General features: G+C 44.6%; 2 protein-coding genes across 30 annotated transcripts in view; both read left to right on the forward strand.

Moving 5' to 3' along the window:
* mbnl2 (muscleblind-like splicing regulator 2) overlaps positions 1-12,807 on the forward strand; it is a 50,665-nt gene extending 37,858 nt beyond the window's left edge. For 11 of the 29 annotated variants that reach the window (XM_035150042.2, XM_035150037.2, XM_035150036.2 and 8 more), the window contains 4 exons: positions 1,894-1,947; positions 2,370-2,520; positions 4,665-4,700; positions 8,823-12,807. In XM_035150042.2, the coding sequence (XP_035005933.1) occupies positions 1,894-1,947; positions 2,370-2,520; positions 4,665-4,700; positions 8,823-8,947 (366 nt within the window). In that variant the 3' untranslated portion in view covers positions 8,948-12,807. Of the gene's footprint in view, positions 1-1,893; positions 1,948-2,369; positions 2,521-4,664; positions 4,701-6,059; positions 6,155-8,822 lie in introns of all 29 variants that reach the window. The other 18 variants (XM_035150045.2, XM_035150060.2, XM_035150048.2 and 15 more) reach the window with 9 other exon arrangements.
* A 1,253-nt stretch (positions 12,808-14,060) lies between these two features.
* Positions 14,061-24,770, forward strand: LOC118103299 (ras-related protein Rap-2a). The gene is made up of 2 exons (XM_035150070.2): positions 14,061-14,770; positions 23,578-24,770. The coding sequence occupies exons 1-2, from the start codon at positions 14,457-14,459 to the stop codon at positions 23,813-23,815; spliced, it is 552 nt and encodes a 183-aa protein (XP_035005961.1). The 5' UTR covers positions 14,061-14,456; the 3' UTR covers positions 23,816-24,770.
* Positions 24,771-25,534: the final 764 nt, after the last annotated feature.

The raw sequence follows: 25,534 nt of genomic DNA on the forward strand, positions 1-25,534 counted from the left end.
CAAGATCCATGAATTAGTCTCTGGGAAAAACGCCCTTCCACCAAATTCCATGGTAATCCAGCCTGTAATTTTTGTGTAATCCTGCTAAATTACAGACGAAACAAACACAGATGAAACCATAACCTCCCTGGCGGAGGGTAATAAAGGGGCCAAGCCACTGCAACCTGATGTTTACCTGTCACCACCTTTAGCTTAACAACTTTTCCACCAGGTTCACAATGTATCATACGAGATCTAGTTTATGTTGCTAGCGTGTTTTCCCCTGAATCCCGCGCTTCACGCTCCTCCTGGGTCGCTCACATTTCCCCAGTTTATCAACTTTATGACCCAGCTCCCAATTTACCCTCAGCAGTTACAAGCCGAGCTGGAGGTGAGGAGGGGTTAACCTCGGGACAGCGAGTTGTTTAGTCAGCGCCTTTAATCCAATTTTCCTTTAGCTCTTAGCCTAAAGCTGGAGAACTTTTATTGAACCATAAAACCTGTATTGCTGCACTGCTGCAAATAGGTAACATCATTATCCATGATTCACTTTTTTTTAATCTAAAGCAAATAGGGTAAAGTGCAGCGTAGATGAGGTTTGCACATTAAACGATAGAGTTACAGTGAGAGTGTCCTGTTATTGAGATTATGTTGTTTTTACTGTGCCACATTATGTGTTGCTTGCCATGCTGTGACCTCCTTCCTCATTGCAAGGCGAATGCGGCCATCTTTTCGCTTTTCATGTCCCTTTTTAATAGACCATCCTCCATTTTAACTAACCACATTGTTTAAGTCTATTAACACCATCGGTCATGCATCACTCTTTAATAGGATATATGTTGTTCTACATAAGGAAAACAAGAGGCCTGTGCATGCAAGTGCTGTGACCATCACATCCATGTCATCTTTTTTTTTTCTCTCTCTCAGCAGTGACATAACATCTAAGATCGTTTTTAAATAAGTTAAATGAAGAGATAACTTGAAATAAAACAGTTTATTATAACGTCATTAAGCCGCCTTCAAACTTACACTAATTCTGTAAAATAATTGCGTCTATGTTTTTAGGAGGAATGTAAGAATAAACAGAGCTCCACATTGTAACTGTAACCTCACATTGTGTCACGTCCCCCAAGTTCATCGCTCACACTAACAGGCAACACGACGCAGGTTTAGATTTAACTACACATGAACTGACACCACAACAGAAAGATAGTTAAGCTACTTTTTTTCTTTACTGCACCTCAACAGCCTCGGATTATCTGTACGTAATAATCTGATTGCACAAACGTGTCCAGATGTAGCTGCCAGGCTGAGGCTAGTAATTTGAGGGGCTCACTCACATCCCAGTCGGTCATGGGACATTTTCTCAGACCCCCAAAAAAAGCACCTCACACCATCAAGCAGAGAAATCCAGCAGCACTGTAATTGTTGTGTGTGTAGGACTGTAGATCTCATACAAAGTGTCAGCCCAGTATTTCTAGTCTGAATCATTTGTGTTTACTACATTTTGTTCCTGCGTAGCCGTTAGTAAAAGTTGATTTACTTGTTCAGATAATAGTCGACGTTACTACCAAATGCTTTCCCAGTAGAATTTGAAGAACATCGTAGATTCTTTTGCTTTTTTTAACCAGAGGTTAATGTAGATGCTTTGTTGCTGTTGTACTAATTCAAAAAAAAAAAAGTAGCAATGTTTCAAAGTAAACAAAACAGTTTTTTGTTTATGTGCATGCCTATTGTTTTGTATGTGGTATACTTGCATTCAGATTATTTTTGTTTTTGTTTTTTTCCTTCTCACCTATCCACAATGCAATGCTGTCCCCCATGACGCACCTCTGCTTGCTGTTACCTGTATGTTAATACGCTTGAATCCCATTGGCCCACTGCCATCATGTGCTCGCTGCCTGCTAATTAAAGACTCAGTCGACTGCCAAAGCAATGAAGCGACCCCTCGAGGCAACTGTAGACCTGGTACTTTGACCTTTCACCTTTTGCTTTGCATGTAGCTTCTTTAATTGTACTGTAGCCACTCACAAAAATTTAAGTTGGCTCTTTTGTTTTTGTGAAACCATGTAAAACACGTTAAAGTATAATTTATGATCACCAGTGGCATTTTAGACTGTACGTTACATGTTTTAAATGAACAAGCTTAGTGTAATGTTAAAATATTTCCAGTTATTACACTGTTTTCTTTAATGTGTTGTTGGTGATTGCCTTGCTATGGTGTAGTTTCTCATTGTCCTTGTGATAGTTACAGCAAGTCTCCATGTTTGCCTTTTTTGTGCTGTGCATAGACAAATAACAGATTTAGAGAATATCTGTGTTGACCTGTGTGAGTATCCAGTTCCAATCGGCTGTGTGCTTCTGTCATGTGTGTGTTTGTCGGTGGCTAGGCGTTCCCGCACGGCGTCCTCCAGCCCCTACCAAAGAGACCAACACTCGAGAAGAGCAACGGAGCGAACTCCCTGTTCAACCCCAGTGTTTTGCACTACCAGCAGGCGCTGGCCAACGCACAGCTCCAGCAGCCTGCTTTCTTTCCCACAGGTAAGAGCTCCCAGTAAGCACACACGACACACAGATGGGGGTATGAGCGCTCATAGGTATGCCGAGCACACACAGATGCACACGTGCACTCACTGAACGTGCTGAGCTAAACCTTTATCTATCACAGTGGTTTCCAAACTGGGGGTCGCCAAGTTCCAACTTATATTCAATCAAGCCGCACCAAATTTTTCATCGAGATCCATGAATTATTCCCTGGGAAATTGGTGAAAACGTTCAAAACGACCCTATCTTGGATCGTTCCGGATCCGCATTCAAATTGAATGGGTTCTTCCCTGACCCATAGCGGTCACGTGTGGTTCACCTGCACAACCAGCAGCCCAGTCGTATCAAACAGTCACTGTAACTTTGTTTAGGCTTCAATATGAGGAAGGAATAAAATATAGAAAAAGTAGAAACCTTTAAAAGAAAATAATGTCTTTTATTTTTTGGGCAAACGCAGCCTTTTCACTTTTTGATTAATCTGTTTTGACTGACATCGATATTGGGGAGAAAGAAATCCCATTTAAATAAATGTTCCAATTTTCCCCAAATAAATTCGGGTCTGCTCCCTCATTCCTCTTCAGTTCTTTGTGCCTCCAAACCAAAAACACTCTCTCTGTCCTGACACACGGAGTAACAGTAGCTCCTGTCCCCTCGGGTAATCTGCTAAACAAGTTAACTGCAGCTAATACGGTAGCCGGGAGCCACGCTCATGAGTCATGTGGACGAGATGCCCGTCCCTCGCTCCTCTCTCTACCTGCTCTTTCTGTTTCCGTGTTTTCTCATCCCTCCTCAGTGTCTGGGTGTGGAAAGACATGTCAGATGGGTGGGGTTTCTTTGTAATGTAGGGGGGCGGGGGAAACAAATGTGCCTGACATGATGCACAGCCACTTTAATGCATTTGTGATGAACTTATCCAAATGGCTAATAAACTCCACCCATCCCCATTTGACTGAGATCTGCATTGAAGTCTGCACATCTTTGTACTGACCCTGCATGATGCTGCTGCCGTGTGGCTCTGTCCCCTGCTTAGTCTCCTTTCCTCTGTCAGTTAGTCTTTGCTCTCGTTTTCTAGAAATAACTTAAATTACTCTTCCCGATACCTGGACTTTGCATATCGGCCAATATTGACTACTGATCTGAAACCAGTGCATTTAAAAAAGATAATTTATCAAATATATATTAACAGCTGTTTGCTACTAACCCTGTGTGAAAGTGACGATTGCTGGCTCAAGTTAAACCCATGGAATATAATATAAATACATATAATGAATGCCTTAGAATATATTCTTTCATGACTCATTGACCAATGAACTGATAGAAGCAGGGAAGCAACATTTAGATCTGGCCATAATTTCACTTCCTATAGTTTAACTCCAGCTGCTTTCAGACATGCACTGAACTCCAGACATTTTCCTGAGAACGCAAATGGAAATTTCTGGAACTATTCCTGTCAGCCGCCTAGTAAAGGGTAGGGAAAATGGGAGAAATGTCCAGTGAGCGACTGGGAGTGTTGATGGAGTTTCTAACACAGGACGGACGCAAAAAAGACGCCAACAAAGACTTTAACTTTTAGCGATAAGGGCTGACGCTGTTGTCGTAAACAAAAACACAGAGGAATTTATATATGTCATGTCCCTCCTCCTGCTGCTCCACCCAGACACCACCCCTCGCTAGAACGTTCTGGACATTTTTCCCGTCTCTCTGACCCGGACAAACTCCTGCTGCGTTCTTCACATGTGAAAGCCAAACTCCGGAAATTGTCCCGAGTTCAGGCCTGAAATCAACTCACGTCTGAGTGCGTATAAACAGTGTTTTCTCACTCGTGTCGTCACTAATGAAGGGAATCCCTCTGCTTGCTGCAGTTTACTGCATTCATCACTGACTGAGAGCACCACTGTAACAGTAGCATCTGAGTTTGTTTTTTGTCTTGTATAATCTTGTTGTTATCCTCCCTCTCAATTAACCCATTTATTTCCTCCTCTCTCTCTCTCTCTCTCTCTCTCTCTCTCTCTCTCTCTCTCTCTCTCTCTCTCTCTCTCTCTCTCTCTCTCTCTCTCTCTCTCTCTCTCTCTCTCTCTCTCTCTCTCTCCCTCTCTGTCTCCCCCTCTCTCTCTGTCTCTTTCTCTGCATGAACACAACAGGGTCAGTCTTGTGCATGACTCCTGGTAGCAGTCTTGGTAGGTCCCGACCTTCCCTTTGCTCTCTCACGCACATTGTTTGATGTGGGGGGGGTGGGGGTGGCTGGAGTGGGATGAGTGGGCAATATCTGCAGCCCTTGCAGGTGAGACAAAAGGTCATCGCTTCACTGCCTCCTGCGGCGGTGATGAAACCTTTGCAGGAAATTGTCCTTAAACCGTGCGTTTCTTCACGCTGGGATACGAAATGAATTTTGTGTCACCTGAAAGAGTTGCTATTGTCTCCTTACTGACTTTCTTCGCTAATGACTGATTGTTGTACGATTCAAATGTTACCGTAGATGAAGATGCTCCAGCTGTAGGATAGCCACTGTCTGTTTGCTGTGCTGTGTTGATCAGGAAATTTAAATCAGTTTCCCAGAGAAATGACACGAAGCTGGAGCTTTTGTCTCTGCGAAAAAAAAGAAAAAGGGGAGATGGGAATTTTAAATAAGTCCCAGTCGGCTAAACAGAGTGTTTAAAATTCTAAACTGGCGATACGATGACAAAGGTCTTGTTCAGGCCTGGTATTAACATCTGTCCTGAGGGATCTGATCGCAAGTGGGCAGCTCTAAGTTGGTCAGTTCACACCTGGCATTAGAATGTCTTCTCCGCAAAATAAAATAAAAAATCATCAGTGTTGCTTTTAGAGAAAAGGCCGCAAGTAAATCGACGTATGAGAGTCACTGAAAAGTGTAAAAAGGAAAAGATTCGGTTCATTATAAAACTTTGGCCCAGGACACTGCTGGGCGATCGGATCTGAAATGCATCCTCAGTCACACCATAGTCTTTATATAAAGGACATTTTGAATACCAGGTCTGAACAGGGTCTAAGAATAATTATATCACCCGCCACCCGGCTGTTCATCTCTGGATTAGAACAAATAAAGTTCCCATCATCCCCCACTGCTAAAAAATACACTTGATTCATTGTATTTGGAGTCTCGTGGCCCTTTAGCCTCTCTGGGAAAAACAGCAAACTGATTGTCCGTATAAATTTCCGTACCTGTGATTGTAATCAGCTTCTCTCCTCTTTGTTTTTGTTTTTTTGTTATTTTCTTTCTCCCATGCTCTCTTTTTTCCTTTCTGTCTGTCCTCCTTGCTTTGCCTTGTGAATGGTTGCATGCCATCTGCCGGTGTAACCCTAACGATGGCTTGCTGGCTCTCTGTAACATCCGCCATCAACAACAACAACCACAACAACAACAACAAACGATACCGTCGACACACGCGCATCACAACTGTTGCCATGGTTACCGTAATGCTCCACCTACCTGTCCATTGCTGCCACCCCCTTCCCCTCTTCCCCCATTCCTCCCTCCCACTCTACCTCCCCTCTCCGTTCCTCCCTCGAAACCAAAGTCCCAATGATGTACAGTGCTACGCCTGCTACTGTCTCTGCAGCAACAACTCCTGCCACAAGTGTCCCCTACGCAGCAACAGCACCAGCCAATCAGGTTTGCTCCTTTTAAAGCTTTCTTTCATCAGTCCCCGGAGCTCTGAATAAGTGCTGGCGTCCAAATAAGCCGCAATAACCTGCAGCTGAGCCGCAGCCCACGCCCAGCTCCTCCCGGCCCGTGCTCGTGGCTGCACTGGGCGAGCTCGGGCTGGCATGGCAGCCTGCGAGTGGGCATTTTCCAGAGGATTTAAAAGCGGAGGGGCGACCACCCAGGGTATCATATTTCATGCAGAACAGCCCCCGACAAGCACTTCTTCAGAGCTCCCACATTTGCCAAAGTAGTAGTAGTTGTGTTGTGTTGCACTACTTCCTGATTTCTTGTTTTGCATGTTCTGTTTTCTTTTAAGTTTTCTTTTCCACTTTCTCTTGTTGTCGTCAAATAAGCCTCCATCTGCAGCAGCGGCGTCATCTGTCCTGCTTGTGTGCTCTTGCAAACACACGTTCAAGCAAATACACACAGATAATTCCTTCCTGCTGGTTCGAAACAGCCGCCCTGTTGGATCTTTCCTCCCCAGTTTTAACCTTTTTTCAAGTTGTGGGATTAAAAAAAGGGGGGAGAATAAACGTGAGTTACGAGCCAGACTTGTCAGGCAGAGGTGATGCAGGAAAACCGATCACGGAAGCTGTTTAAAAATGGCCGCTGCCCGTCAGCAGGGGCCAGGTTTAAATGCCACAGTGACGCAAGTGTGCCCCATTTTAAACCTGGAAATTTGAGCACAATGGTGGCGCTCCGGCCTCATGCAGCTGGTAATCATTTACTGGTAGAGGTGTGTTTAAGGCCCACAGATGTAAGTGGGGAAACATCATGTCAGAGTGCAGAATCGACCACCGTGGGGCATGTAGCAATTTACTTTTCCATTGTCGAGAGCGGTCGCCTCATTTTAAAATCTCCACTTCCTGTCACCTGTTCTAAAGTTCTAAAATGACAATCAGTTATTTTTAACGTCCCCAAGAAAACCTTAAAAAACTGTTTCTTCAGAGGTTCCCTGTGTGGAAAAGAGATAATAAACCATTTCTCCCATGATCCCCTCTGGCCACGGTACCTCGTGCTTTATTGTCCCTCACAGGCCGCCAGTGTCTGCACTTCCTGTGAGTCACCCACCGTCTCTTCCTGTAATTGGCATGCAGCAGCAGTAGCAGCAGGAAGCAGAGCTGCTCTTTAAAGATGCATGTGGGACAAGGAGCCGGAGAAACACTGACGTCAGCCCCTCGCTGTCTGTCTCCGTCTGCCCCCCCTCTCTCTCTCTCGTTCCCTCTCTCCTCTCCCCGCCCTGCGTAAAGATCGCTCCAGCCAGGACACAGTTAACACGTATAATCACCAGCTGCGCTGCACACAGTGCACGCCTTGTTCGGTACAGTCATCCCCATCATATGGCCTTTTTCAGAGTAAACACCCGTGCTATGATTTTATTTCTTCTAAATTAAGGCCACATGATGCTGACATCACCCGTTTTTACAGCAAATTCAGAGTTTACTGGTTTATCCCTAATTGTTAACACGGCTTCTTAACTGTGCGATTGGCTAATGGATCTGCGTCTTCAGATAAAATGAAACAGATGATGCGTAAAGGGGACAGGACGCTCCAGACATGTTGATAGGTTCAGAGTTTGGTCACTTCATGACCCTCTGAAATGTCACCGTGACGCGACAAGTAACCAACCAATCACACCAGCCCATGTGCTGACGGGCGCCGGGGTGTCTCCCACCGCTTCTACCGGGGATTGTAAAGTCACAGCATCCTCTTCTGTCAGAATGTGGTATTACATCCCAGGCACCGTGAGGAGGAGGACTTGGATCGCAGTTCTTATCCCAGTCACTCAATTATAATGTAATAATTAGAATAATGATCTGATATTTCAAACCTCCACTATAATTTGGGAACACGGGCTTAATGAAATGTAATTATCCATCTAGCCTCATCACCTCCTGCCATCTAATCACTGGCTGTTACCGTCACTGCACAGAATCCAACCTCCCAGCAGTTCCTGGCGTTTGTTTTTACCCACCTGTGCTACCAGAGGGGTGGGGTGGGGTGTGTGACCCCACCCGTCTGACACATGTCACTTTCCCTCTTATTTCCATACTGTGCTCTGGAGCAAGTTGAGCTGTCAGTGCACATCACTCACTCTCAACCTGTGCTGCTGGTCTGTGGTGCGATGTGACCAGCGGCTTCTGTCTCGTCGTCTGTTAACAAGCGGCTTTGTTCTTCTACCTGCGCCCTCCCCCCCATAGCCGCCTTCTTCCTCCTCTTCTACTTCATCTTCCTTCTTCCCTCTTCTTCTTTTTCCTTCATACTCCTCTTCTTCCTCTTCCTCATCTTCTCCTTCCCCATTCTTCTTCTTCCTTCTCTTCGTCTTCCTCTTTCTTTTACTCATCCTTCTTCTCGCTCCTCCTCTTCTTCTTCCTTCCTCTTCTTCTTCTTATCCCTCCTCCTCATCTTCTTGATCATTCTCCTCTTCCTCCCCCTCCTGTTATTTTTCATCCTCCTCTTCCCCTTCTTTGTCTTCTTATCCTTCTTCAGTATTTGTATTATCTTTCAATTCACTCTCACAGTCGTGGTAATGCAGACTTTGAACACAGTGTTTTACTTGATATTATACATGTGAGTAAATTAACTAAATCCTTTTCTCTCCTTGTCCCCCCCCCCCTCTGTCGCCCTCCTGCAGATTATCCTGAAATAAGCGTCAGGATGGGAACGGAGTGTCACAAAGCTGCACTAGGAAACCCAAAACAGCCCCAGTGTAAATACTACCTGACCTCTCCCATAGAGGTCCAGCAACCTGCATGCTAAGAGTGTAACACTTCAATTTAACCATACGAACTGCAGTGCCGGTGAAACACACACACAGAAAAAAGATATATATATACTGTATGTATTGCTAGAAAAAAAAAAAAACTATTAACATGAAAAAGTCAAAAATATTATGTATTATAGCAGACACACTATAGAGGTCATTTTAACAAATGTTCTCCCAAAGTACCGTCGACCCCCCCACTCTCTTTCATATTTATTCTAAAAACCTCTGCACAACAACGTTCACCCCCCTTTGGTTAGTAAAAGAATCAAGATGCTTGATTTGCACTGGACGAGAAACGTAGTGCACACCGTGGACGTGGGGAAACAGGAAGAGTCACAGGAAACCCGTGCACAGCCACACCGACGCACTCGGCGAGGGGTTTTTAAAAGTCTTGCGGTCTTTGCTTTTCTTTCTCACCATGAAGATGAATGTCCCTGGGGGCAGACAGGCTCGTGTTTCCTCCACATGTGACTGTCCCCTGCGAGGGTCCCTCCGCGGCCCTCACCCGCCCCCGATGCTGTTACGATGCCATGATGAAGCTCGTCCTCCCCGCCTTGCCCCTCCCCTTTCGCCAACTTCTCATCCCAGGAAACCATCTTGCCAAAGTCGCGGCTTGGGAGAAGTCGGATGGAATCACCGCCGCCAGAAAAAACCACCAGAGCCACACTCGAGCACCCAGACAAATTCTTCTCTTTCTGTTTTCTGTTGCCATTGCGAGAAGCTGCTCGGAACTCACCCTTTATTTGTTTCCACGCTGGGTTCGGCTCTTTGTCGAGGAGGAGCGGTGGGGTAGATTGTGCACGGATTTTTTTGCATGCAGTCAGGAACAGGGGAAGACAGTGCCCAGTGTTGACAGAAGATAGTTGTGGCCATTACTGAAAAGCCTAAAGGCTCGGGTCTGTGCCAAGGGCTTAACAAAGCTTGACGGTTCGTCCCAGACATACCAAGCCTTGTGTGTGTGAGTGCGCGCGTGTGTGTGTGTGCGTGCGTGTGTGTGTATGTGTGTGTTTCGTATCTGGAGACTGATGGTCTGCCGGCAGACTGGGACTTGAGGCGAGGTCTAGCAGGTTACGACAACACCAGGCCTGGTAGGAGAGTCTTTTCGAGGGGTGGGTGAAGGATTTAAGTGCTAAGACTAAACAAAAAACGGTGCATTTGACGATGCTCGTCAAGAAAAAAAAAGAAAAAAAACAAACAAAACAAAGAGATGACTTGAACTTCGACTGGAGGGCTATCTGTGACCGTCGGTTGTCCTGTCCAACCCTACTATCACCGATAATCCTGTTCCATTTTAGAAAAACTCGTAGAAGTGCCTAAAAAATGCTCATCGACTCAACAACACGTGCATCCGGAGTGTATCACTAAAAGTCACAGACGCAAAACACACACCGGCCGTCAGAACGTGGACCTTTATTTTTTTTTCCCCCGGGGGAAATGACATCACACTTCTTTCCGTTCCCGGAGGCGGTCTCATCACAAGTGACTTTATGGAAAAACTAAAAAAAGAAGTTGAAGAAACGACAAATCAAAACATAGCTTTGTAGAATGTTTGGTGACTTTCATGGTGTACCATTGTTTCCTACCATGGTTTGAGTAGTTTACATGAGGAACGTGAGTGAGAAAAAAAATACCTGTATTGTAAAACTGTGTAATGTATGTAAGGTGTCTCTTATTTTGAGAGTTTATATTCATAGTTTTAGAAATATATTCAAAGTTATTTAAAATTTTTGTGTTGTGTCTCCTATCGAGGTATGTTTCGACCCCCCCCAACCCCACCCGTAAACCCCCCCCACCACCTCCACCTTCCAGAACAATCACGTTTAGATAATAAAGCGTTATTTTATTATTTTACACCCTCTTTTAGCCTGTTTTAACTCATTTTACTAAATTTTAATTCTCCATTTTTTTTTTCACACAAAAAAATCGGATGTAATTTCATGGTGCTTGATCAACATTGACAATCCACAATCAGACCTTTTTCACTCCGACTCGTCTCCACGTGAGTTTTTAGTTTCTGTTTCGATTCGTGTGTAATATCCGTGGCAGGTGGTGAAAGCTTCTATTTTGTTGTAATTTATCTTGTGTTACTCTTGGTCAAATTTTAGTTGAGAAAAAAAAAAAAGAAATGTTGTAAACTATTCTATTTTGAGATGAATGTAATTTATTGAGCTGTGCTACGTCACTGCACGGTTGGTCATTTCAAGGTCTAACCTGTCAGGTCAGCGAATGAGAAGAAAGGGGGGGCGGGGCGGTGTTTGAAAAAGTCCACCCGCCGATAGAAAGCTACTGGATCTCTCTTGCCTTCTCATTGATAAAAAAAACAAAAAAAATCACGGTGTCGCAGTAATGAGCATAGTTATAGACTCGTCTGTGTTGTTGGGGAAAAAAAATGTTTATTGTATAGATGACATTTTACCAAAAAAAAAAAAGAGAATAAAATTTCAAAAAAGATGTACTTTTCACTCTAGTATAATAGTATTTCATAACAATATTAAGTTGTTGCTGTGGCAACCAAATGTTGCAATTACTAAAGTTCGGTATTTTTGTAAATGACATTGTTAAGTTGATTTTTTTTGTTTCTTCTTCTTTTTTTTTTGCTAGAACACTGTACACACGGTAGATTGTAAAGAAGATACGAACATTTCTTATTCTTCACTGAGATTACGACAACGACCTAATATTTTCATTAGCAAATAACAGCCTCTGTAGTGCTGTGACCGTAACACTTAAATAGATTCAAAGTCATCAATGTTACATAGATTATATATATAAATATATATATATATATAAGAACTAAATAATCTATAAATTAAGAAATTGAGATGTACAGCTCCTCCCCTGACAAAGGACCGTGAGGTTCCACTCTGAGACATTTTATTCGAGGCGTATGTATCACTAGAGTTAAGGATTGCACTTTTCATAATGTTTAAAGATGTGATCTGTTTTTTGTTTTTTTTGGTTTCCTCTGCTACTACAACAAATCTGTTTATCAATCAAAAGCAGATAACACACGGTGAATAACTTTAATTCAACTTGTTGCATGGGAAAAACAACTTTTATTTTCTTTTCTTACTAAATGATACTGAATGTTACTAGTGAAAAAAACAAACAAAAAAAAACACGTCTGTACACAACACGTCCTCATTTGGTTACCCACGATGCCCCTGTGTATGGAATCCTCTTGAGATGTGGTGTTTTTAGAAATGTGTCGGCGGTGATTGACTGATGATGGTTTTAAAACGAAAGAAAAAGAACATGTAAGCACTTTCTGAGCAGTTGGCCAACTGAGCAGACTCAGCTTATCCAAACACTTTGCCTTATCTTGAGTCCATCGTGCTTAAAGGTTTTTCTGTTTTTAAAAAGCTCTTAACTGGAATTTATTCAAAGAGACGTGAGCGGGTCTCTCTCCCCAAATCCCTCCTCGATTTCATTTCAAACATTTATATCTAAAAAAGTTTTAAGTTGGCCAAAAGACGGCGACTGCAACAGAGTGAACAGTCTCCTGATCGTTACCTCCGGTCTCCCAAAAAAACCTGTAGTGACATCTTTTTATTTTTGTCCCATTGCCTTACAATGGAGCAGTTTGGATTTGTAACTCACAGCTTTAGCCAGCAGAGGGCACTACAGTGGAGACTGCAGGTGACGTGCGGCGACTGCCTGTGCCATCGTTGTTGCAGCGTAGCCAAGATAAATTGACCCTCATCGGATTTATAGTTTCAATGTAATCATTTCTTAATGTATTCTTTTGCATATATTTTGTGCTATTTTATGTTTCTATAGTCCAATGTTCCTTTGGTTCCAGCGAGATAGTGTAAAATCTATTGGAAGACAGAAATAAAGAAAATCAAAGGATGTCTGTTTGTCTGGATCTGTTCTTTATTTAACATTTTACATCCTTCATATGTGTATTTACTGACCTCATCCACCTTTACAGTTTAGAAATGGCACATTTATGCTTTGAGGTGCTTTAGAAATCAACTTTTAGGGGTTTTGGAATTTTGAGAAACATCAAAAGGACACATTTTTAGATAGATAGATAGATAGATAGATAGATAGATATGTCACTCCCACTAAGACCCATTTAAAGGGGGGCCCCTGACTCACTAATACGTGCCGAGACTCCTCATGACCTTGCTGATGGGCGAGTGCAGGAGACTCGTCTGTCACCTGGAACGGGCGCTTGACCTAGTTTCCACGGCAACTGCGGAGACCTTCCTGGAGAGAAGGATGACATCATCACATGTCTCAGCGCACGGCCCAATGAGCAGCAGCATGAGTTTGCACCGGAGTGACACAGACTCCCAGCAGCCAGACCACTCCTGTCCATCAGACGGTATTACAGAGCCACAGTTCTATGGCTAAACTAGACAGACAGATAGATAGATAGATAGATGGATAGATAGATAGATGGATAGATGGATAGATAGATGGATAGATGGATAGATGGATAGATAGATAGATGGACAGATGGATAGATGGATAGATAGATGGATAGATAGATAGAATGACTTCAAGTTGCTGTACAGGGACATTAAAACCAACACAGAGACAAAAATAAAAACGATTTTCAAGCAAAATAAAGGAGATTGAACAAAAAGAGAGTATAATGGGTGAAATATAAGAGGTTAAAAATAATAAAGAAGGAGGACGTGTCTCCACGTTTTCATTGTTCATTGTGATTCCAACACTTAAAACTTTCTGTGGCCAATAACGGTCAAACTGTACACACTTCACACTGTAAATATCTATTCTAATTCTAATCCTTTTCTAGTGTTTATAACATATTGCACAATCCTTCTAGTATTTATAACATCTTACAAAATATTTCTGTATTTATGCTTTATGCACAAACACACCACAGCAATGCTGTTTGTCACAACCTGCATCCCTCCCTGTCCACCCTCTGCTGTTGTGTGTGTGTGTGTGTGTGTGTGTGTGTGTGTGTGTGTGTGTGTGTGTGTGTGTGTGTGTGTGTGTGTGTGTGTGTGTGTGTGTGTGTGTGTGTGTGTGTGTGTGTGTGTGTGTGTGTGTGTGTGTGTGTGTGTGTGTGTGTGTGTGTGGCACTGATCACCTCCCATACCGCCCAGGAAATAGACGGATCCGGTGGATGCAGCAGTTCCAGAGGCGTGGATTCCCAGTGTTGTCTCCTCCAGGACGAAGCCGGCTCTTGCAGCAGCGAAATGCGGCGCTAGCCCGCTGTCCGGCCGGCACAGAAAAAGATGCGCCGTCCGGTGGTTTCTAATAATAGCAGATCTTATTTTTACCACGCCTTATTGCATTATGGATGCCTGTGGAATGGTGTCCCTTCGAGGTAGCGTGGGAACGTCTCAGTGAGTCTGTCTCGGGGCTAAATGCTCCAGCATCCTCCCGAGCGCCAGAGCCAATCACCCACCGGAGGATCCGCCGCGCCTAGCCCGAGTCCAGGCTCCTGTGCGGCGGGGATGCGTCTCTTCTAGCCGCCGCTGACGCCTTGGTTCCCCCCCCTGCACATGCCGGAGCGCGATGCGGGAGTATAAGGTGGTGGTGCTGGGCAGCGGCGGCGTGGGCAAGTCCGCCCTCACCGTGCAGTTCGTCACCGGGACATTCATCGAGAAGTACGACCCCACCATCGAGGATTTCTACAGAAAGGAGATCGAGGTGGACTCCTCCCCGTCCGTGCTGGAGATCCTGGACACGGCCGGCACCGAGCAGTTCGCCTCCATGCGGGACCTGTACATCAGGAACGGCCAGGGCTTCATCCTGGTCTACAGCCTGGTCAACCAGCAAAGTTTCCAGGACATCAAGCCCATGAGAGACCAGATCATCCGGGTCAAGAGGTGAGATACGGTCCACTTTACTGTGCAGTCTAATAAAAACACTCTCATGCAGTAGACGAGAGGGGATGGGAAGGGTTTTAGGCCCCTAAGCTACTTCCTGGCCCCCAAGAGATGGTCATAATATTTGATCACATCCTTACATCACATTATTTTTTATATCTTTTTATACAATTTATTTCATATTTGTTTTGAATATAACACTGAAATGAAGCTGTTTAGACATTCTTACTCTTGCTGGAGTTCCCCCCGGAACCTCCTGAGAGCCCCTAACAGATGAAAGTCTAGACAGACAGACAGATGGATAGATGGATAGATGGATGGATAGATGGATAGATGGATGGATAGATGGATAGATGGATGGATAGATGGATAGATGGATGGATGGATAGATAGATGGATGGATAGATAGATGGATGGATGGATAGATAGATGGATGGATGGATAGATAGATGGATGGATAGATGCATAGATGCTCAAGTAGCCCCTGGAACCTCCTAAAAGTTACCCCCACTTGGAAAGCCCCCAAAAAGACAGATGGACAGAAATATGGATAGAAAAAAAACTGAGATTTCTTCTTCTTCTTCTTCTTTTTAACTCAAGTGATCTCACATCCTCTCATCCCCCCTCCCTCCTCCTGCTCCTCCTGCTCCTCCTGCTCCTCCTCCTCCTCCTCCTCCTCCCTCTCCTTCGTGAGAAGCGGCGACCGGCTCATATGTTCCTCATAAGAGCCCAGCTGCGGCTCACCTGTCACACATCAACCCGCTGAACTCCGGCTGGGTTTGATATTCTCGCTCCCTCGCACATGACTAACTCAGGATGGCTCCGATCAGCGCCGTCCATTACTCAACAAACCCGCTGAGCTCATCTCAGGACGGAGGGAGACAGAGTGGAAGAAAAGCTTTTATAGATTTATGTATATGCATGATTATATATCACAGGTTGCAAGATAAGAGTTTTCTTAACCTCTACAGGACAAATAGAATTAGGTCACACGATGGCAATGGCAAAAATATATTTGCTTTAGAAATCACTTGTGTTGAAGCCTTTATGTCTGTGATTTATGAAACAGTTACAATCCTAGATTTCAGCTTTACTTCATATTTTAAAGTTAAAAAAATAATCCTATAACAGGACGTCCTGGACCTGGTCGACGTTGCTGCTCATGAATGTCAGCTATTAGAATAAAAGCCTTAAAGACTTGAAAATAAAATACAAAAAAACATTAAATTTAAGTATCAGATAGTCCAGTGGCCACTTACATTTCATTGATCGGTATTGGTCCGCGTTTGTTTGTTCAGTAGCAGGATTACGCAAAAACTACCCAACCGTCTCCTTGAATATTTGTGGGAGGGGGTGGAGCAAGACCTAAGGAAGAACTCAACATATTTTGGTGCGAGTAAGGGGGTGACACCACAATGGAGGACTTCCTGTTTGACCCACTGGACCTGGAGTATTTTCTCACAACGAGGCGACTGAAGTTCATGACGTCTCCTCTGAGAAAATTCAAAGGCTAATTCAATTTCAGTGCTCGTGGGTAGAAGGTTTAATCTGATCCGAGTCAGTACTTGAGGATTTTTTCTTCCCCTCAGTTCCCTCCTTTCCATCACTCAAGGCCGTGGCACGTTTATTTACCTCGCTGCATATTGTCTCGCAGTAATTTATGATTTGATGTTTAGAGTTTGGTGCAGTGCTTTTCCAGCTGCGTCCCCGGGAGCGAAGCGAACGCCCCTGTGTGGCTCAGACGTCACGGGCTGAGTGGAAGCATGGGAGCGTCACGGCCGACGAGGCGCGGCAGGGACGGATGCATGAGGGAACTCCTTTGAAATGAATAATATAATGATGGGATAAAACTGTGCTCTGTCGCCGCCAGCCAGACGCCACCCAGAGCAGCTTCCTACACTGCACCAGCCGCCACTGTCCTCAAGTGTGTGTGTGTGTAAATAATTCATACTTTTATTTCACACTGCGCTGCGCTGGAAGTAGGGATTGTCTCCGTACATGCAAACCTGTGAATAAATAAATTCTCTTAAACATTTCACAGTGACCAAAAGCCATATTATCATTTTAAGATTTGATTAATTATTGATCACTACAGAGATGTTTGTCAGGGAGGGAATAATTTGATATGTACATTGACAGAAAATATAACCTACTTCATTTATTTTGACATAAAACTGTGAAATCAAGCCAGTCACAATCTTGCCGGAGCACCCCCTGGAACCTCCCGAGAGCCCCTAAAAGTGAACCCCACTTGGGAAGCTGCAAGGCGGACTGTAATATCACTATTGGTTCATTCAAGGACTGAAAGAACAGGCTCATCTGGTCAGTTAAACACCCTGACTCAAGCCTCTGGGTGCCCATCGTTAATAACAAACACCTCCTGGTTGCCATTAGCTGTCTTCAGGAGATCAGCCTCCCTCCTCCCAAACTTCTTGCTGATCCAGCAGCAGGAACCACAAAGAGATACAACATGTGCCCACTCACCAGAACTTAATGAGAGTTGGGTTGGGTTGGAAGCCAAGAAGACAGCAGACCTCCATTAGGGAGCCATATAAACCAGAATGCTTATGCAGGGCTCTTTGTGGGGGGGGGTGGGAAGCATGAGAAAAGAAGTGAGACCCTATATGTTATTGTGCTGTGTGTGGTGCAGGTGGCTCCAAGCCACGGCCTCTTGCTGAGACAGGCTGTTCCTGCCTCGCACGAGTCCACATATCACTGCGTCGACTTGATTTGTGAAAGTGCAGCGAGAAGCAGGAAAGGCGCTCAGAGAAAGTGGTTTGAATTCATGCACTAATTAGCCGTCTTACTGACAGATCACAAGTTTGATACCACTGACACGTCTGTTTCTTAGGCTGTATATAAAGGTGGACGACACGTCTCCGCTTCCTCCCACTATCCAGAAATGAAGCTAAAATATCCCGGAGACGAGAGTCTGTGCCGTAGCGATCGGGGGGGTGGAGCCGCAGTCCTGTGTTCCTGCCGACGTACATGCTCGACCAACCACGAGTCAGTCTCAGCTGTCAATCGTGACGTTAAACCGCGGTTTTTATAGCCTCAAATAACTAATAAAAATCAAACATCAGTTTGAGCTACTTTAAATTATTAGTTTTGTCCATGTCCCATCAATTAACATGGCGGAGACGGGATGTACAACCTCTACTGCAGCGGCTCGTATTTACAAGGAATCAATCTTCTCTTCTAACTGTCGGCAACAAAGGACTAAGTGTATTTCCCGATACTTTTACTGCCTCTGTGTTTTGTTGTGTACTATTAGCTGCTCGGTTGAGTGGAAGCCTGATACTTACATTTCAGAGTGGAAGCCGATACGAGCTCAACAAAAAACAACTGTCATGTTAAAATGATTTTTATCTACAATAATATTTAGGAGAAAGAAATTCTGATGTAACTGCATAATACAGACAGTTAGTATAGTTATACTTCTACATCCGGCATAAGGAAAGTCAGAGGAAATCTGTATTATACACTCTACTGTGATGAAATGTCTGCTTTTTGTTATATAGCTGTATAATTAGTGTATACTTGTGTCAAATTACTACACAAAATACTCTCCACAGACCCCTTTGCTATCAGTGCAGACAACATCTGGGTGTCGCCCAGTGATCTCCTCACTTGCACGTTAGGAGGAGGAGGAGGAAGAGGAGGAGGAAGCACGTTTCCACGCTGCACTGATGCTGTGTCTAATAGCAGGAGGTGACCATCACGCACCGCTGAGTGGGAGCAAGGGTGGAGCGGTGAAAACTACGATTCCCAGGGGGCACTTTGGTGTATAGGTACAAAGCAACTCCCCGACCTCAGGCTTTTAGCGTTCGCCATCGGGGGGGGAGGGGAGGGAGAGAGTTGTTGAAAACATGAGAGAAGAAGAGCCACCAGCAAAGTGCTCGTTGTTGGTGTGTAAAGTGCTCGGACTTAACATATTTACTGCGCTAAGTGTTCTCACCATGCGGCGCCATTTATCACATTCAGAACGGACCCGGAGCCCTGAGCAGATATCTGGAAACACATCTGTGCATTGTTCCAAACCAATCTACGAGTAGTGTGACTTTCCCAGATGGTTTTATAAAACCATCTGGGAAATGTCACAAAATGAAGCTTAATTCGTGCAGCAAAAAATGTCCCTTTTGTTTCCCGAAACAATTTCGCAAACAGATTTATTTATTTGGTGACGCCCCCCCCCTCTGGGTAGAATAGCTTTGCCTTGATCTGGCAATCTGGGAGTTCCCACATTTAGATGATTGTCAGCTTTAGATTCCAGATCCCAGCGGGACATTTAAAGTGCGACAACATCAGTTAGGAGGTATTTTAGGTCCAACAGGAAGTTGACAGAGTGGTGAACGTGGATGTGTTTTCTGCGCGGCTGTACATCAGGTCGCACTTTTTACTCTGAGGTCATTGGAGCCTGGTTCCAGATCCCTGAGTTGCTGCCGAGTAACGACTAAACCCACAGTGTGATATATATACGTATAGTTTTAACTTGTGTACAAATATTATACAAAATGTTTGCAACAATGTTCAAACCAAGAGAAATCCACATTTTTATCCAAGGTAACAGGACGTTAGGTGTTTTTAAGTTGTTTTTTAAACTCACGTCTTTATTTCCCACTTTGAATTGTTTCCTTCATTTAACTTCTCGGAACAGCAGTAAAACTAACGAGCCCCTATACACTACACTATACAGCGTTTACATCTGAAGTGAAGGAAAGTGTAGAGGAGCTGCGGCTGCACCATTAAAGATGGAAATGAAGCTTGGGGGTTTCATCATATAAAAAAACCAGACTCTGAAGACCTTCTCCATCTGCTGTGCAGGCCCTCTCTTTGTCTGTTTATCACAGGAATGTTTGTTATGTTGTTTTCTTCCTTTCGTCTGCGTGCGGCCCTGAACGCCATGGCGCCTCGGAAACATTGGAAAAAGCTTTGTTCTCCTGCAGTATTACACCCTTTGGGGAGTTAACACAGTGTAGGCACTACAATATATAGGTTCTGTGACTCCTCTGTCCCGGTCGTGCACGAGCAGCCACGAGCGTGAAGCTGTGTCACACGATGCAGCAGCTCCAGCTATTAATTAACAGCAGATGCAGGGCGAGCGAGGAGGCGGCCGCGGGGCTGCAGGGGCTTCGCGCTGGAAAAAAGCCTGACTGTTCTTTTTGTAATTCGTAATGTGTGTTTATCGTTGCTGTGGGCCTCGTGAAAACAGGTAAGTGAAGTCGCCGTAGCGTTTTAGCACAGCAGGTAGCATTAATAAGGCTGTCGTGCCCCGAGGATAAGTGGAAAATGTGGAGTTATAAACACTGATTCTCTGTGTGAGTGTGTGTGTGTGTGGGAGGGTTTATGTGTGTTTGCCTTTTACCCAACAGCTGGAATAACACCCTGCAGAGCGGAGGCAAATGACAGCAACGGGTTCTTGTGTGTTTTAAAGGTCAAATGACACAAAAGTTATTCAAGATTCCACATGAATTATGAGGAGGCAGGGATTTGGACCTGTGGCTTTTCGGTACAGATCTTAGACTTGTACATAAAGATGGATGACTCCACTTCCGCTGGCGATCAGGGGATGGAGCCTCAGTAGCAAGGTCATGTCTATACATGTGCTCGACCGATCACGAGCCAGTCCCAGCTGTCAATCATAATGTTTCACCCCATTTAGTAGCACATCGGCAAGATGAACACAAACAAACCATCTTTGAGAAAAATTTATTTGACTTTTTAATTGATCCATGTCCCACCCACTAACACGGAGGAGGCGGGATTTATGTCAGATCAAGGTGATTTGGCTTCACTTTCAGGGCGCTGCCATCTTTATACACATGATAGATATGCAGCGTGTGGGTCCTGTAGCCGAACACAGTTTCATTCTCTCAGTATCATTCTGTTGTTTTTTCCGCAGACACCCCACAGATTTTTTTTTAATATCCATATCTCTGTATAATTTCCTAAGCCGTCAGCCACCTGCTGTTCCCTGTTCCATAAATCTAACGCCACTTCTCTCTCGCCGCATTTTGCAAACACAAAAAATCTGCATATTCATGCAGCCGCTCGTTTCAGCCAAGCAATCCAAACACATTCCAAGTGTGCTGGTAATTCCCAGAATGCACGGCTGCCAGCTCTGGTGCTGGACCAGTAACAAGTTGTGTTTGTGGTTTCCTCCTGCTTTATATTTGTACAGTATCTGCGGTAAATACAGCGCAGGCAGAGCATAAACACCAGTTAAAGCCACGGATGCTTTTGTCGGGATTATGGGTAAAACGGTGAGGACTCTGTCTGTAGTTTACAAAGTATTCACAATTTATTTGAAGTAAAAGTACTCCAGTGAAAACATACTCCACCACAAGAAATAGATATAATTTTTTGGCCACTTGGCGTCAGAAGAAACCGAAACACTGACATATTATCACCCTGTGGCCAACATAAAGCAACGTTAGCGTAAATATGGAAGTTCATTTACCATAATTACTCTACTTTAACCTCTGTCTTGGTCTCCACCAGTTTCCCCCCAAGAAAAATATCTCCATCTGCTTGCTTCTTCTTTTCCATTTCCACGTTTCCTTTTCCTTTTTTCCTTTCCATGAAATTCTGATTAGTGCAGCTTTAAAGTTTCAAAATAAAAGCATTAATTATAGAGAATAACATCTGTCAGTGTTCTGGAATCAGCTTCTTTGCACAGGAATATGTGAACAGTGTTTAAATGTTGTAGCCTGGTGAGATGAAGCTAATTCTGCTGAGAAGTTTAATATACAGATACATAATACAAATATCTAAACCCTGACTCTGACTGACGTGTTATTCAATGACACATGATATCAGCCTGTAAATCCCTGGGGGGCAACTTTTCCTCCTGCTGCGTGGAGCAGTTTCACTTTCTCCTCATCTATCGGGGAGGAGGGGGCTCGTGTTTTGATGCTCCCACCACCGCCACCACCCCCCCGGAGACGCTGGCCCTCCCTGTGTCTTTGTAGTTATATATAGAGTTTCTCCTGCGAGGCTGTCAGGTTGCATTTGTCTGCGCGGCGCTCTCCTCGTTCACACTTCACACCCTCCGCACTCCGGCTTCTCCGAAACGCGAGGTGCTCGTCCTGCCGAGGTCGGCTGCTGGTGGCGTGGACATGTTGCGGCGGCCGCGGGGGGGGGAATGTCAAGCTGCAGGGAAGTCGATGGCATTTGAGCCTTTTTCTTTCTTCTCTTATAGTCCTGTTTTTAATCATTTGCGCTTTTTGAGAAGTTCTGTGCAGAAATCCTCCGGGGGTCAGAGGTCAAGGACTCGCTCAAGGACACTTCGGCAGGTGCTTCTGTGTCCTTCGTGCCGATGCTCTCCTCCCTGCCGCCTCCTCTCTGGCCCTCTGTAGCTCGGCCGAGATGCTCGCCATGCCTCAGTTCTTCCCCCGGCTGAGTAGAGTGGCAGCAGAGGCCACCAATCTGTGGATAAGAGCCCATTTCTGAACAGCACCAGCAGATCAATAAGCCGGGCTCGGAATGCACTTATGACTGACTGATGGTTGAAGGCCATTAGTTGGTGTGCGTCATTACCTGTAGTGAGAATTTATACCCTCTGTAATCTGTTGTTTAATCCAAGAAAACATACTTAAATGGAAAATGTGTATATTTTATTTTAATATATTACTGTGATATACAAGTATCTATATGTGAACGACTGGTGTGAGCGGTAAATTCCAAAGATAAATGTTAATCTGCTCCTCTAGAATCTTTCCGGAGGAGCTGTATTCAAGAACGCAAATGTCTGAGTCCGCCCCCACCCCACTAATACAAAAAGTACATTTAAAACAAAAAAGTAAATCAAAATGAATATTCTCTCAAATATAAATTAAAGAAATGGAAAATAAACATCCATTAAGGTCTAGAAAAGCAACTGGGCTTAAACTTCACGTGAGCTATAATGAATTATAACCATTAAAGTGCAGCGTCTAGAAATTTTAAAACTAGAACTTCACTGTGTTTGTGTTCACATTAGCAGCTTCCAGCTTAACCTCAGGATTTAAATATGCCTAATCTTGCAAAATCCAAATATCCAAACATCTAAATATACATCAAGGTGCAGTGTACAAAACACGGAACACCTCACCGAGATACTTGTACAACTTAATCTCTGTGTTTTGACCTTCAAGGATCTTTGCTCCTCCAAACTCTCTGTGTCTTCTAATCCACCGTAAATGTACACGCACACATTAGGCGAATCTAAATATGAAGTAGAAAATAGTTGTTTCCGACCTTCGCCTCCTCCCAGCACATTAGCTTTATTCAATTATTCAATAACCTGTTCCATTACTCTCCCGCAGCCTGGTTTCCTCGTATTGATGGCCAATGGGGAGGAGCACTGGGATCGACGGCCGCACACTGGGAGTGGGAGTGGGCGGGGGGGTGGGGGGAGAAAGCTTTCTGATCCGTTAAGACGCAAAGATGGAAAAGACGCAAAGTGGAGAGCTAATGATTTTAAAGGAGAATCCTAAGCCGGTAAATGTGGAAGTCTAATGTGTTCAGGAATAAATAGAGCATTCAGAAGAGCCACTTTCTTTCTTTCCTTGTAATGACAGTTTTCTAATGGGACCTCCTGCTGGTATTAGACACCCGGGCAGGGATGGAGGCCTCCTGGGAAGCTGGGGCTGAATGTAGCTGCTCCATTGTGCATTGTTCCAATCGCTTATTGTTTCAGCATCTAACAAATACAGTATGTAGGCCAATAACACACACGCACACACACTCATTGCCCTCTTTCGGTATCAGGAAGCTCCCGTCGTCTCGTGGACTCCTGTTGACGTGACGTTTTCTCTTGTTTCCAGGTACCAGCAGGTGCCCGTGGTGCTCGTGGGCAACAAGGTGGACCTGGAGGACGAGCGGGAAGTGTCCCCCAGCGAGGGCCAGGCGCTCGCCGAGGACTGGGGCTGCCCCTTCATGGAGACGTCGGCCAAGAGCAAGACCATGGTGGACGAGCTGTTCGCCGAGATCGTCAGGCAGATGGACTTCTGCCCCCTGCCGGACCGGAGGGAGACGTGCTGCCCCGCCTGCAGCGTTCAGTAGCGGCCCCGCCGGCCTGCTGGAGGCGTGAGCGGGAGTTAGGAAGCGGATGGACTCAATGTTAGCTAGACTGAAGATGGAGGGAGGGGGGGGGTTAAAAAGCAAAAACATCTGCTTTTGCTTTCACTTATTTTGATCTAAAAGTTCAGGCCTTTGAGTTGGAAACGTAGGAAATCATGTAGCAGAAGTAGACGACCTTCAACTTTCATTACTGCTCCTCACACGGGGCAGATTCCCCCACTTGACCTCCCACGTCCATCACCGTCCCCGTCCCCCACCCCCCGATTTTACAAGGTTGAACTTTCCTGGGTTTCCCAAAGGCAGCACGGTGCCAAAACCATCTCAAGAGCCATCGACAAAGCGGATCGCAGCGCTCAACGCTTCTTGGGAAACCAGCCATAGCTCTCAGCAGGGACAGCAGCGTGCGCGGCGAGTTTTATCGGCAACCCGTTTTTTTCCGTCTGCTTGTGTCTTTTCTTTATTGCACTTTGGAGACTTGTTGTGACGGTGCAAGAACAATCACCGAGTATCTGAGGGGATGTCACCACTGTGAGGGAGTCGTGCAGCGGGCCCGCCTGATGACGAATGAATGAACAGATGAACGAATGTCTAACAAAGAAAAGAAAAAGGAAACAGCACCTTTGGGGGAAATTCACTCGGAAGATCCCAAACGTCGACATACTTGCGGAGGGTGTGTGCATGGAGTCGTACTGTCACCACGCTGACATCGAGTACAATCAATCTCACCCAAAGAGATGGCGACCGGTCAATCGAGCGAGCGGTCGGTCGCCGGGACGGTTGTCTTTACACTTTACAGACGATACAAATGCCTTGTTTCATTGTGTGGAGTGAACATCGGTGTCAGTGTGTAGTTCATTTATCTTAAATCACGTCAGAAATGTCCGTGGGTCAATGTCAGAAACACTTATTTTCAACAAAAATAAACCTTTATGCACAAGTTTGTCGTGTTGGTTTGTTGCTGGGGAGGCGGTGAATGTTTCCCTCTCTCTCTGGCTGCGTCGAGGTGATTTATGATGTTTTGCTCCTGCGGCGGTGTGTCTGCCAGGCCCCCGGTGTCGTGCCGCTCCTGCTCCTGCTGTCGGTGACGACACTTTGCCGCTGATTCTGGTCCCGGAGAATCCAAACAAGCATCCGTCAAATTCCACGTGCCATTAGGGAGCCTATTAGAGGGAGGACACGTGTGGGTCCAGAGCCAAGAGCTTGACTTTGGATTTTTGGAAAGTAACAAGAAAGAGAGTGAGGTGATTAAGACATAAACTGGAGGGATGTCATAAATATTAAAAAAGCTACTGCCAGTGCCTGTAGAAATATCAAAGATTATATGATGTATGTAAGAATAGTGAGGATACTTATTATTATAATAAGAACTAAATAACTTGTTTTATTGTTTTTTATATTATATTGTGTGTTATTGTTTCTGTCATGAGGGAAACTATAGCGTTTGTTTCTCTCTGCAGATTATAATGAAAATTCAGTTAAAGCTTAATTGAAACGAGCACCAACAGCGACACCTGCAGTTAATTTTAAAGGAAGTATTATAAGATGTAAATAATAAGGAAAACAATTATTATCTTTATAATAAACAAACACCATTATTATATCCCATCATATCATATTATATTATTTATATTATATGATATTGTGTCTTTCTTGAGGGAAACTATGATTCTCTGTTATTTCTCCCTGCAGATTAATAAAATA

Source organism: Hippoglossus stenolepis, chromosome 24, assembly GCF_022539355.2.
Source record: "Hippoglossus stenolepis isolate QCI-W04-F060 chromosome 24, HSTE1.2, whole genome shotgun sequence".
In the NCBI taxonomy this organism is placed as follows: domain Eukaryota; kingdom Metazoa; phylum Chordata; class Actinopteri; order Pleuronectiformes; family Pleuronectidae; genus Hippoglossus; species Hippoglossus stenolepis.

Excerpts from the sequence above, each read along its gene's own strand:
- LOC118103299 (XM_035150070.2), top strand. The coding sequence starts at position 14,457 with ATGCGGGAGTATAAGGTGGTGGTGCTGGGCAGCGGCGGCGTGGGCAAG. Across the intron at positions 14,771-23,577 it reads CAGATCATCCGGGTCAAGAG|GTACCAGCAGGTGCCCGTGG; the intron begins GTGAGATACGGT and ends TCTTGTTTCCAG.